The sequence below is a fragment of the Myotis daubentonii genome, chromosome 1, assembly GCF_963259705.1.
Source record: "Myotis daubentonii chromosome 1, mMyoDau2.1, whole genome shotgun sequence".
Classification (NCBI taxonomy): domain Eukaryota; kingdom Metazoa; phylum Chordata; class Mammalia; order Chiroptera; family Vespertilionidae; genus Myotis; species Myotis daubentonii.
Genome location: NC_081840.1, coordinates 232,536,814 through 232,550,100, shown reverse-complemented (window position 1 = coordinate 232,550,100; position 13,287 = coordinate 232,536,814). Strand labels below are relative to the sequence as shown.

Below are 13,287 nucleotides of genomic sequence, written 5' to 3'. Positions count from 1 at the left end.
AGTGCATTTATTATGCACCTATTAATATGATGCTTGGAGAACTTTCAAAAGTTTACAGAGATATAACCTGAATTGTAATATTGAGTGAAAAAAGGCACAATTCAAAACTGCATCCTTGTGTGTAGTCAGATCCAAGTTTTGAGAAATATTAACATATATATATATATACACACTAGAGGCCTGGTGCATGAAATTTGTGTACTGTCGGGGGCTGTCTTTCAGCCCAGCCTGCGCCCTCTCGCAGTCCGGGACCCCTCAGGGGATGTTCAACTGCCTAAGCCGGCAGTTGGACATCCCTTTCACAGTCCAGGACCCCTCGCTCCTTACTGCCTGGTTGCTCACTGTTCCTTACCTCTCTTGCTCAGCTTGCTGCTCCTTAGCACTGCTGTGCAGGTAGGAGAGGCTCTCACCACCACCACCACTGCGCTCACCTGAAAAACTTAAAAGAAAAATCACTCATCTCCCCCTGCCTGCACAGTCCCCGCCCTTCCCCCTCACCTCAGGGAGATGAGCCTGGCTTCTGGCTGAGCGGTGCTCCCCCTGTGGGAGTGCACTGACCACCAGGGGGAAGCTCTGGCGTTGAGCATCTGCCCCTGGTGGTCAGTGCGCATCATAGCGACCGTTCGTTCTGGTCGTTCCACTGTGACAGTCACTTAGGCGTTTATTATATAGACTAGGGGCCCGGTGCACGAAATTCGTGCACTGGGTGTGTGTGGGGAGGGGAGTGTCCCTCAGCCCATCCTGCCCCCTCTCACATACTGGGAGCCCTCAGGCGTTGACCCCCATCACCCTCCAATCGCAGGATCGGCCCCTTGCCCAGGCCTGACGCCTCTGCCGGAGGCATAGACCCCCATCACCCTCCGATCGCCTGATCGGCCCCTTGCCCAGGCCTGACGCCTCCGCCAGAGGTGTCAGGCTTGGACAGGGGACCCCCATCTCCCCCTGATAACTGGCTCTGGCCCCCACCCAGGCCTGAGGCCCCTGGCCCAGGAATCATGCCTGGGCAGGGGACCCCCATCTCCCTCTGATCGCTTGCTCCACCCCCCGCCCAAGCCTGACGCCTCTGACCCAGGCTTCAGGCCTGGGCAAGGGGACCATCATATCCCCCCAATCCCCGGCTCCGCCCCCCACCCAGGCCTGATGACTCGGCCAGAGGAGTTGACCCTCATCACCCTCCGATCACCAATCACCGGATCGGCCCCTTGACCAGGCCTGAGGCTTCCGGCAGAGGTGTCAGGCCTGGGCAGGGGACCCCCAGCTCCCCGCGGTTGCAGGCTCCGCCCCTGCCCAGACCTAACGCCTCTGGCCTAGGCGTCCGGCCCGGGCAGCGGGGACCTGCAGCTGCAGCGACCCCGCGATCGTGGGCTCCGCTTTAGGCCCAGGCAAGGGACCCCTAGCTCCCGGGACTGCCAGCTTCGACCGTGCCCAGCTCCCATCGCTGGCTCCACCCCTACTTCCTGCTATCACTGGCCAGGGCGGCAAAGGCGCCTGATTCTCCGATCATGGCTGGGGGGCAGGGCAAAGGCGGCCCCAGGGCCGCCTCTGCCCTGCCCCCCAGCTCTTAGCTCCCCCCTGGGTTTCTGATCACTGTCAGTGGCAGAGGGCTTCTTCCTGCTTTCCCTTTCGCCTCCCTGCATTGTGCCTACATATGCAAATTAACCGCCATCTTGTTGGCAGTTAACTGCCAATCATAGTTGGCAGTTAACTGCCAATCATAGTTGGCAGTTAATTTGCATATAGCCCTGATTAGCCAATGAAAAGGGTATCGTCGTACGCCAATTACCATTTTTCTCTTTTATTAGATAGGACTAGAGGCCTGGTGTGCGACTTTGTGCATGGGTGTCTGGTCGTTCCACTGTGACAGTCACTTAGGCGTTTATTATATAGACTAGAGGCCTGGTGTGCGACTTTGTGCATAGGTGGGGTCCCTCTGGGTGGCCTGCAGGGATCGGGCTGAAACCCGCAGTCCAACACTGCCTGCAGCTCTTACCTGCTGCCCCCTTTCATCCCAGCCCCACTGTGCCTGCCGCGGGCTCGCGCCCAATCAGTCCCAATCAGGAGGGGCTCGTGCTGCCACAGCAGCACTCACCAGCCATGAGCCCTGCGTCTGGCGCCCTCCCAAGGGCAGTAGTCTGTGGGATCGGGCTGAAACTGGGTCTTCATCCCCCGAGAGGTCCCAGATTGTGAGAGGGCACAGGCCAGGCTGAGCAGCCTTAGCATATCATTAGCATATTATACTTTGGTTGTTCAATTGTTCTGCTTTTCGGTCTATTTGCATGTTACCCTTTTAAAATATAGGATATATGTTTCTCATACTTGGGAAAATGACAGGCAGAAAATTGCCAAAATTTATTTAGGATGAGGGATTTTTCTTTAAATTTTTCAGGTATCACAAATTTTCTAAAACAAAAAAGGGTAACTTCTATCATCAGGAAAAAGTATTATTCAGAGGTAGAGTCCCTTTGGTGGTGAGCAGGTCAGACCTGGTCCTTTCCCTGAAGAGACAGAAGCAGCACTTCCTTGCCCTGGGAACTCATGATGAGTCCTGATCAGCCTGAACTTGCCTTTCAGACATAAGATCGTGTGGGCTCTCCAGTTTCATTTTCCTTTGATTTGTTCAGAATATCATAAATGTTACATGTTTGTACTTATTGTGGCCTCCGTGTGTCAGGAGGGCTGGGGGCTGTGCAGGCAGGGGGAGGGGGAGGGGGAGGGCTGGGGGCTGTGCAGGCCGGGGGAGGGGGAGGGCTGGGGGCTGTGCAGGCAGGGGGAGGGGGAGGGCTGGGGGCTGTGCAGGCAGGGGGAGGGGGAGGGCTGGGGGCTGTGCAGGCCGGGGGAGGGGGAGGGCTGGGGGCTGTGCAGGCAGGGGGAGGGGGAGGGCTGGGGGCTGTGCAGGCAGGGGGAGGGGGAGGGCTGGGGGCTGTGCAGGCAGGGGGCAGCCAGGACAACTGCAGCTCTACGCAAAGGGCCTGCCGGCGGTAGACATGAACCTCGTTGTACATGTATGAAGCGTGGGAGGAAGGAGGCTGGGTTGAAGGAAGCTTTCTGTGTTGGTGATTCCATTATCCTTCCTCTTCAGTTCGGATGCTGTGAAGCTCTGTGTCTCCTCTCAACCGCCTTCCCGGTCTGCACTTGGAGTCTAGGCTGGCACTGTGGGTAAGTGTTTCTGGGCCCGTGGCGTCCAGTACGCGATACGCGCATCCTCAATGGGGCCTGTGGTTTCTTTGCTGTGATTCCTTCATCGCCTGGGCCTGTGGGAAACACCCCACAGGTGCTTGTTCTGTGCTGTTGGTGTTGGGGCGGGTGGCAGGAGCTGCTGGGCCACACCGAGCTGGCTCCAGTCATGGGCGTCAGGCTCGCTCCTCAGCGTGTGGAGGCTCAGCTACAGGAACCCCCTGGCTGGCAAAAGACTTCCTTTTCTTATCCTCACTGAGGGTTCGTTTTTATTGATTTTAGAGAGAGAGCAGGACGCGGGGGGGGGAGAAACATGGACGTGATGGGGTGCCTCCCATACGCACCCGACCGGGATCGGCCTGCACCTCCTGGTGTTCAGGGTGACACACGCTTGGCCCTTCTGGGCCAAGAGACTTCCAGCTGCGCTGCTCCGTAGAATTATCCACTACGCATTGAGCGTCGGAGCGTTTTTTGTGTAAAATCTAATGTGACCCACCGCGAAGTGCGATGGCCGCAGGAGTGGGCGGAGGAATGCTGTGCTGCAGCTGCGGGGTGTCTAGCGTGCGCCCTGCCGGGCTTTCCCAGCAGCGGAGTGAGGGAGCTGCTGTTCGCACGGATGCCCACGTCACGCTGGGAAGTCACCTCGCCCATCGTGTGTGCCAGCGCATGGGCAGGGAGCTTTGCCCATGCAGGGCACTCTCCCGTCTGGAGTGACCGTTTCCTGCAACAGGTACCTTCAAGCAACTGCAGTTTCTAGTCACAGACCCAGCATCTGGCTTCTGCACTTGCACTCAGTGCAGAAGCCAGTGCAAGTGCTAACTCAGAGGTGAAAGAGAGTTAAAAGTTACCAAAATGCTTTTGATCAGCTCGGCTACCTGCTTTCATCTCTCAGATGGTGTTTGCAGAGCTGTGGTTCACAGTTAATTGTAAGGTCACTTTCTGAGCTGGTGTGCAGTGGACAGTGACGGGCCTTCTTGGTTCAGAAGGGAAGCAAGACTGTTTGCTTTAGCCCTGACCAGAATGAACTGAAAGGTTGCCAGTTTGGTTCCGTGGCAGGGCATGTGCCTGGGTTGCAGGTTCGATCTTCGGTAGGGGGTGTGCAGGAGGCAGCTGATGGATGTTTTACTCTCACATTGATATTTCCCTCTCTCTCCCCTTTCCTTGCTCTCTAAAATAATCAATGAAATTTTAAAAGACCGTTTGCTTTAAAATGTTTCTGTAACGTGACCTCGCACACATCTGCCCCCAGAGTGCCCCCTCTGAGCGCCTTGGACGAGTCCAGGAAGAGCTGTACTGTCGGGATGGCCACGGTGATCCTGACCCTGCTCTCATCCGCGTGGTTCCCGTTGGACCTTGCAGCCCATCAGGATGCCTTGATCTTGGCCGGAAACTTGCTTGCAGGTACTGGTTCTGAGTTGAAACAGAGACCTCGGGTCTTCAGCTTTTGATTTCCTTGTGAGGGGCAGGGCAGCGAGCACCTGAGGGAAGAGCACTGAGTCGCTGGCAGCGACGGCTGTTCCTGACGTCAGACGTATTGCGTGCGTAGGTGTCTGCTGGCGGCGTGTGCTGTCGGCAGCTAGTCTGTGCCAGGTATCCCAATGGAGCCCTTTCCCAGTGGAGCCCCTGCGAGAGGCACAGGCAGGCTCCTTTCTCATTGCAGTTTAGGGGCGCATGGGCCAGGCACTGTCTCAGCAGTTGGGTGGTAAGAAAGTACCATGTGTGGGCTCCGTTCTCCCGTCAAATGCAGATCAGGGGACCCGTGGAACTGAAGAGCAGTGGCAGCACAGAGCGGCCGCAATCACTGCCTTCAGGACAGGAGACAAGACTTCTGTGGGCGGGCAGGGAAGGGCACACGATGGAGGGCACAGCGTGTACAAAGGATGGAGGGACGAGGACCAGGATGGAGAATGTGGCCGGGAGGCGGGGGCCCCCTGAAATCAGTGGTGTGGGGTCCCCAGCGTCCACAGGAGGACTTGTCCTCTTGCTGTGGAGGCCATTGAGGAGCTTGGTGAGCGGGACCGACAGGTGAATTAGGACGGGTGGGCAAGCATAGGTTACTACTACTAATTAAGACAATAACCTGTATACACGTAAAAAGCCAGCGACTGTAACGCCATCATGACCGTAATGATCACTAGACCAGAACTACCATGGCCCCTCGCCGGGCTGGCTCCACCCCCCAGGTAGCGGTTAGGGGCGCCCCTAGGCAACACGATAGGGTGCAAGTTTGATGAGGGAAAGTCAAAGAAATAGAGGGGAAGGTCTTAAGGGTCTGTGGGGTTGGGGTGGTCCATCCGGAGTAGGTGTGGAGTGTGCTGGGAAAGGAAGAGGAAGATCCGATTAGAAAACGGCATCACTGTCGGCCTCAACCCTGAAATGGTGCTGCTGGCCGAGCACCTGCTGAAGCCGCTGCCCTCGGACAAGCAGATGGAGACCGGGCGCTTCCTGGAGGCGGTGTCCCACCTGCCGCCCTTCGATTGCCTCGGGTCCCCAGTGTTTACGCCCATCCAGGCAGACATAAGTGGTAACATCACGAAAATCAAAGCTGTGGACAACACCGACCCGGCTGAGTTCCGGACCCTGCAGAACGTCCTGGAGGCGCAAAAGGAAATGGGTGGAGCAGAGTGGCCCAAAATGGGGGCCACGCTGGCGCTGATATGGCTGAAAAGGGGCCTCCGCTTCACCTCGATCCTCCTGCAGAGCATCTGCGATGAGAGCCACCCCACCCTCATCCGCGTCAACGCCGCCAAGGCCTAGGAGATGGCGCTCACGCACCACGGCTGGATCGTGCCGCGCCCTACAAGTCCCACTTCCTGAAAGCGCTCTCCAAGGGCCAGAACGTGAGGGAGGAGGAGAGCCTGGAGACGGTCCGCTGTTCCTGGTCAACTTCACGGCCACCACTGACGTCATCTAGGAGATGTACACCAGGATGAACGCCCAGCTCAGCTACAAGGTGTAGGCGTGCCCCGGGCCGGCACTCCCAGGCACAGACCAGCCAAAATCACTGTGAAGCAGCTGGAGGCCGCCGTGGCCTGCGTCCCCCAGAGCGGCCCAGAGTCTGGCTGGGGTTGCAGGGGACGGCCCTGGTTTCTGAAAAGTCACTTTTGGGGTCTATCCTAACGGAGCAATAAATAACCACCCTCTTCTGCATTACCTTTAATTTCACAGCAGCACAGACCGACTGCCTTCATTTCAGTGCAATGAAATCAGTTAATGTTGCTAATAAGGCAAGTCCTAGGGTTTTCTGTCCCCTGTCCCCACGTGGTGCATGACCCTGGGGGAGCCCTGTCATACACCTCATTTTAAAAATGAGGATCTGGTGCAGAGATGTTTCAGGCCGTGTCAGGCCCACGAGGAGTCTGATTTGAAATTACACAGGATTGTTTTTAAAGCAGACTGCTGTGTGCTCCTGTGGTTGCACAGCCCCGCCTCACAGCGCTGTCAGCATACACCCCGCTCTTCCTACTGTCTTTTTCCCGACAGTTTTTTATAGTTGAAAACAACCAGCAAGCCTTTGGTGACCTTGACCACGGGGACTGTATTTTGAAGCTGTCAGGTATGAGGAACGGACCCAGACGACTGAGCTGGCTTCTTCTGCATAAGCGTTTCCTTCAGGGACAGCCCACCCCACCTGAGAAACTACCCAGCACGTGTGTTCCCCCAGAGGGGAGGCCGCGGGCCTCCGATGCCGAGACCCAGGGAAACACCTCACTGCCGTAACTCCCTCCTGGCACTCACAAGAGCTGTATTTTGAAAGTGTTGGGGTGATAGAGGGACCCCCCAAAGAATTCATGTGTGTTAAAAACCCAATGAGGAACAACTGGTGATTTTTATGCAAACACTAAATAAGTCTTAGTAAATAAACCTCTATTTTGGAATCACAAACACATACACAAACTTTGGAGCTAGTGAAGGCCGTTTGTGCCGACTGCTGAGCGCTCAGAACTAGAGTTGAATTGGGATAGAAATCCTGCTAGTAGCCCCTGATGCCTGAAATCTGAGTGCTCTACTTTTAGGCTTTACAGTTCAAGTGTTTGGGGCCTGCCTATTAAAACATGCCTGGTTGGAAAGTGTTTGTGTAGAAGCCATAAGTATTAAGTATTTGCTGTGTTTACCATGCTTAGCTCTCTGTAAGGAATATGGAATAATGTTAAACGCCTCATGTTCTCAAGAAGCTTGAATTTTAAAATAAAAAAGAAGAAATATAAATATTAAAAATAAAAAAGAAGTAGCTTGAGTTTTAGGGGCGAAATCAGGCAGGCAGGCGAGCAGTTAAGAGCCAGCAGTCCCAGATTGTGAGAGGGATGTCCATGGGATCAGGCCTAAACCGGTAGTTGGACATTCCCCAAAAGGTCCCGGATTGCGAGAGGGTGCCGGCTGGGCTGAGAGACGCCCCCCCCTCCCATGCACAGATTTTGTGCACCGGGCCTCTAGTTAGTAATAATACAAGAATATGCTCTGTTCAAAAGTAGGTTTACAGAACAGAGAACCCAGAAATCGACCCAAGCCATTATGCTCAATTAATATTTGACAAAGGAGGCAAGAGCATACAGTGGAGTCAAGACAGTCTCTTCAATAAATGGTGTTGGGAAAATTGGACAGATACATGCAAAGAAATGAAACTATGCTATTAACTTATACCATACACAAAAATAAACTCAAAATGGTTAAGAGACTTAAATGTAAGACAGGAAACCATAAAAATATTAGACGAATCCATAGGCAGCAAAATATCAGACATATATTGTAGCATCTTTACCCATATATCTCCACTAAGGAGAAAATAAGTAAATAGGACTACATCAAAATAAAAAGCTTTTGCACAGCAAAAGAAGCCATCAACAAAACAACAAGAGAGCCCACGTCGTGGGAGAACACCTTTGCCAGTGTTGCAATAAGGGTTTAATATCCAACATTTATAGGGCACTCATACAACTTAACAAAAGGAAGATAAAACAATTCAATCAAAAATGGGCAAAGGACTTAGTAAATAGACACTTTTTGAAAGAGGACATTGAGAAGGGCAAGAGACATGAAAACATGCTCAAGTGCTGGAGAGGATGCAGAGAAAAAGGAACCCTCCTGCACTGCTGGTAGAATGCAGTCTGGTGCAGCCACTGTGGAGAACAGTCTGGCATTTCCTCAAAAAACTAAAAATGGGACTCCCATTTGACCCAGTGATCCCACTTCTAGGACTATATCCCAAGAAACCAGAAACACCAATTAGAAAGGACATATGCACCCGTATGCTCATAGCAGCACAATTCACCACAGCTAAGATCTGGAAACAGCCTAAGTGCCCATCAGCAGACAAATGGATTAGAAAACTGTGGTACATCTACACAATGGAATACTGCGCTGCAGTAACAAGGAAGGAACTCTTACCATTCACAACAGCATGGATGGACCTGGAGAGCATTATGCTAAGTGAAATAAGCCAGTCAGAGAAAGATAAATACCGCATGCTCTCACTCATTTGTGGAATATAATGAACAACATAAACGGATGGACAAAACTAGAGACAGAGAAGCATCTCAGAGAGAAGGCAGGAGAGGTAAGGGGGGTGGGTAAGCGATCAACCAAAGGACTTGTATGCATGCATATAAGCATAACCCGTGGACACAGACAGTGAGGGCATGTGTTAGGGGGTGGGAGTAGCCAGGGGGAGGCTAATGGGGGGTGGGGGAGGGAGGAGACATGTAATACTTTCAACAGTAAGGAATTTAAATTATAAAAAATATGACCAAAAAAAGTAGGTTTACAGTTGTGAGTATGCAAATCACAGTGTATTCTTGTGTTGTTATTGATTAATTGCTGTATTAATTGTTAGTAGTAGCAGTACTAACCTCCCTGGCCCTCCTGTCGTTTAGAAGGATCACTCGCGCCCTGACTGGCTGGAGGAGGGGGAACCTGGGAGGTTCAGGTTGTCGTTAGGGGAGGAGCGAGCCCAGCACCACGTGCTGCGCGGGAGCAGGCGGCGGGAGCGTGCAGGCGCCGAGGCAGGCGGGGCCGCCCCTCGGGTGACTGCCACTCTGGGTGGGAGTGTGATGGTGACCGGCATGGAAATTGGGAGCATGTTTTGGGGGAAATGCCAGTTTCCTGGTGATTTGAGGTATCAGTGACTGTCAGGTGGAGGTGTGCGTGTGGATGGGTCTGACTGCCACGGGTTTCCTAAGTGCTCTCTTTCCCACACGCCGCGGGGTTGGAGGTAACACCTGTGCCTGTATCACAGCCAGTGCCCCCCGATCGCTGAGAAGCTCATGGGCCGCCGAGGAGGAGGCCACCCCGGCAGCCGGCAAGCAGGAGGAGGCGTGGCCAGCGCTGGGGGACCGGAGCCTGGTGCCCATGGTGGAGCAGCTCTTCTCCCACCTGCTGAAGGTGATCAACATCTGCGCCCACGTGCTGGACGAGGTGGCGCCTGGACCCGCGGGGAAGGTAACCTCGTGCCCGAGCCCGCGCCGTGCCGTCGACTGGGCGTCAGTCGTGCCTGTGCGTGCTCAGCCGTCTGTCCCGTACTCTGCTTTAGAACAAGATTGGTCATGTTGTGACTCAGAATTTCATACAAAATGCCATGATCCAGTTCGTAGCCCTCTGGCCTCGTCCTCAAGTACCGTTGCCTCCGAGGGCAAAGCTAGCTGTAGCGGGCGTTCCGCGTTAGCAAGAAAGCCAGGCTTGAAGTGCTGGCACGTCCCGTCTGCTCTCTCCTGACGTGTCGGCAAACACTGTGCTTTTCTGTGAAGCAGTCAGTACAGTCACCTCCAGACCCACGGCCGGCTCTTCCCACGTGGGTCCCGGCAGAGCACACTCCCCTCTGCGCCTCTGTCCCTCCTGCTGTCTCCATCGCAGTCTCCGTCTCCGTCTCGAGCAGAGAGCAGACCCGTCTGCCTTCAGGCTCTCCTCACTGCCGACCTCCCTGCAGCCCTGTCTGCTGCTCCCTGCTCCGCACGGCCTGACCCTGGCCTCTCTGAGGGCGCTGCCTGGCCTGTCACCACCACACCCATACTTAGCCGCAGGTCTGATTGGTGCCACGCGTTCCCCAGCAGCCCCTCCTGCCAGGTCAGTCTTTGAACCTTGTGGCTGCTTCCCGGTCCTGTGTCCCCCCGCCCCCCGCCTCAGTTCCTGTCCTGGCACGTTCTCTCCTGGCTTCCGATTGGCTCTTGCTCCCTGACTCTTCTGTTCCGGGGGGTGTTCCAGGTGTTGTCTTCGCCCACCATGAATGCTTTCTGGGCTCTGCCCTGCATCATGCTCTGTAACCATGGAAACGTGCCACATCTGTGCCAGCCAAGAGAGTGGCCCGCACCACCTGTGGCTACTGCGCCCTTGACATGCAGCCACTGTGACTAAGAAACAGAACTTTTTTTCAAGTACAGTTGACGTTCACTCTCAGTTTCAGGTGTAAATTACAGTGGTTGCACATTTCTATAATTTATGACGTGATCCTCCGGATAACTCTGTCCCCACCTGGCACCCAGCATAGTTACTGCAGTGTCATTGCCTATATTCCCTCGGCGGGACCTCACGTCCCCAGACAGCCTGTATCTACCAAACTGTACTCCTTAGCCCCTCCCCTTTCCCACCTGGTCCCCCAGGCACCCTCCCCTCTGGCAGCCATCACTTTGTCCTCTGTATCTTTGAGTTCACTTATTTTGTGTTTTAGATTCCACATATAAGTGAAATCATATGGTGTTTGTCTTTGTCTGTCTGACTTATTTCACTCAGCATCATAGCCTCTAGATTCATCCATGTTGCTGCAGGTGGTAAGATTTCATTCTCCTTAGTAGCTGGGTAATGTTCCATTGTGTGCACGTACCACGGCTTTTATCCGCTCATCGGCAGGTGGGCACTGGGCCTGTGTCCGTGTCTTGGCTACCTTAAATAACTGCGGTGAGCACAGGGGGCATGTATCCTTTCCAGTGGTGTTTGCGTTTCCGTGGCTGTATCCCGGGAGTGGAATTGCTGGGTCGGATGGTGGCTCCATTTTTGATGTTTTCCAATTTGCTTTCCCATCGGCAGTGCACAGGGGGTACTGACTTCTGATGTCAGTCATTGCATTTGCACTTCAGTAGCCACATGTAGACAGTGCTCTCGTGTGGGCGGGCGGAGCAGGCAGCAGCTGAGCATCAGAGGCCCGAGGCCTGGGGCGCCAGTCCCTTGTGGTCCGCTGCCCCTCGGCACTTCTGCCTGGCGCTTCACAGCCAGCCCAGACCGGAGCTGCGCGGCCACCGCCTGTGCCGGCCCGCTCCTCTCACCTCGTGCGTGTTTTTTAATGTTTCTATTGGTTTCAGGGAGGATGGGAGAGGGCGAGAGAAACATCAGTGATGAGAGAGAATCATTGGTAGGCTGCCTCCTACACGCCCCCCACTGAGGATCAACCCTGCAACCCGGGCATGTGCCCCGACTGGAAATTGAACAGTGACCTCCTGGCTCATAGGTTGATGCTCAACACTGAGCTAACTGAGCCATGCCGGCCGGGCTCATTGTGTGTTTTGTAAAGTTGGACACGTGGGAGTCATTGCAACTCTTCATTCTCCTCCCAAGTCCTTGGTTTTCCCTACTAAGTATCTCGCAAGAAACTGTTTACATACATGTACATATACGTGTGCACATACCTATACACACACAAGTGCACATGCACATGCACATGCACACATGCAGGAACACAGACTGTTTCCCCTGTGCACTGCCACTGCTCCGGCCAGACGGGCAGAGCATCTCATCGGAGGCTGAAGCAGCCTCAGTGTTTTATTTATTTATTTATTTATTTATTATTTTAAAAAATATTTTATTGATTTTTTTACAGAGAGGAAGGGAGAGGGATAGAGAGTTAGAAACATCGATCAGCTGCCTCCTGCACACCTCCCACTGGGGATGTGCCCGCAACCCAGGTACATGCCGTTGACCAGAATCGAACCTGGGACCCTTCAGTCCACAGGCGGACGCTCTATCCACTGAGCCAAACCAGTTAGGGCAGCCTCAGTGTTTAGAGCAGCATGTTGAAGTGATGCAGTTGGGGTCATCCACGCCCCTGCCCCTCCCCCTGCAGTGTGCGGGTCACTCTTTCAGTGCCACAGTCACTTGGCCGCCACTGCAGTCAGTTTTAGAGCCCAGAAAGGAATGCTGTGCCCTTAGCCGTCGCCCTCCAACCCTCCGTGCCCCGGCTCCCGGCAACCCCAGGCCTTTCCATTTCAGTGGGGAGGTGCCTGTTGCGACATGTCAATGGAGTCACACCGGTGTCTTGTGTGCCTGGCCCCTCCCCTTAGCGTGTTCCCAGGGCAGTCGTCTGTGCTGCTCTCCAGTCCTCCCACTGCCTCAGTCCTCGCACTGCCTCAGCCCTCCCCTGCCCACAGCCCTCCCCTGCCCGCAGCCATCACGTCCGCTCTGCGGGCCTCACGCTGACGTGCACGGTGAGTTCTCGGAGATCCCGAGGGAGGGCCCCGCTCTGCCGGCATCCTCACTGCCCCTGTGGGCGGCCCCTGCAGCCTGGGAGCCGGGGCCTCCGCAGTCTGTGGGCCACCAGCTCTGTGCCCTCGGCTGTGACCTCCACTCAGTCACCTCCCCCGCGAGCCGGCTGCCTCACCTGGAAGGTGGCGTTTAAGACGTGGCTCCCGGCGAATGCTCTGGCGCTGCTCTGGGCGGTGTCCTGCCGGGGCCAGGGCCCTCCGTCCCACATTCCCACACGCCTGTCAGGAAGGGCTGTCCACACCCACCGCGTGGGGTGAGGGGTTGGGTGATGGACGTGGTTATGCGGTTTCTGAGCTCTGAATGTGGATTCGCAGAGAAGATGATCTCTGTGGGTGGACGCTTTTCAATCAATGGAAAACCATAGGCTAGGGCAGTGATGGCGAACCTTGTGAGCTCGGCGTGTCAGCATTTTGAAAAACCCTAACTTAACTCTGGTGCCGGGTCACATATAGACATTTTTTGATATTTGCAACCATAGTAAAACAAAGACTTATATTTTTGATATTTATTTTATATATTTAAATGCCATTGAACAAAGAAAAATCAACCCAAAAAATGAGTTCACGTGTCACCTCTGACACACGTGTCATAGGTTTGCCATCACTGGGCTATAGACTGCAGTTTCTGTGCGGTTTACTCCCAGGTTCTTGC

General features: G+C 54.5%; 1 protein-coding gene across 4 annotated transcripts in view; it reads left to right on the top strand.

Moving 5' to 3' along the window:
- HTT (huntingtin) overlaps nt 1-13,287 on the top strand; it is a 102,862-nt gene that overhangs the window by 48,203 nt on the left and 41,372 nt on the right. For all 4 annotated transcript variants that reach the window (XM_059676833.1, XM_059676815.1, XM_059676823.1 and 1 more), the window contains 3 exons: nt 3,080-3,156; nt 4,424-4,575; nt 9,407-9,609. In XM_059676833.1, coding sequence (XP_059532816.1) covers nt 3,080-3,156; nt 4,424-4,575; nt 9,407-9,609 — 432 coding nt within the window. The remainder of the gene's footprint in view (nt 1-3,079; nt 3,157-4,423; nt 4,576-9,406; nt 9,610-13,287) is intronic.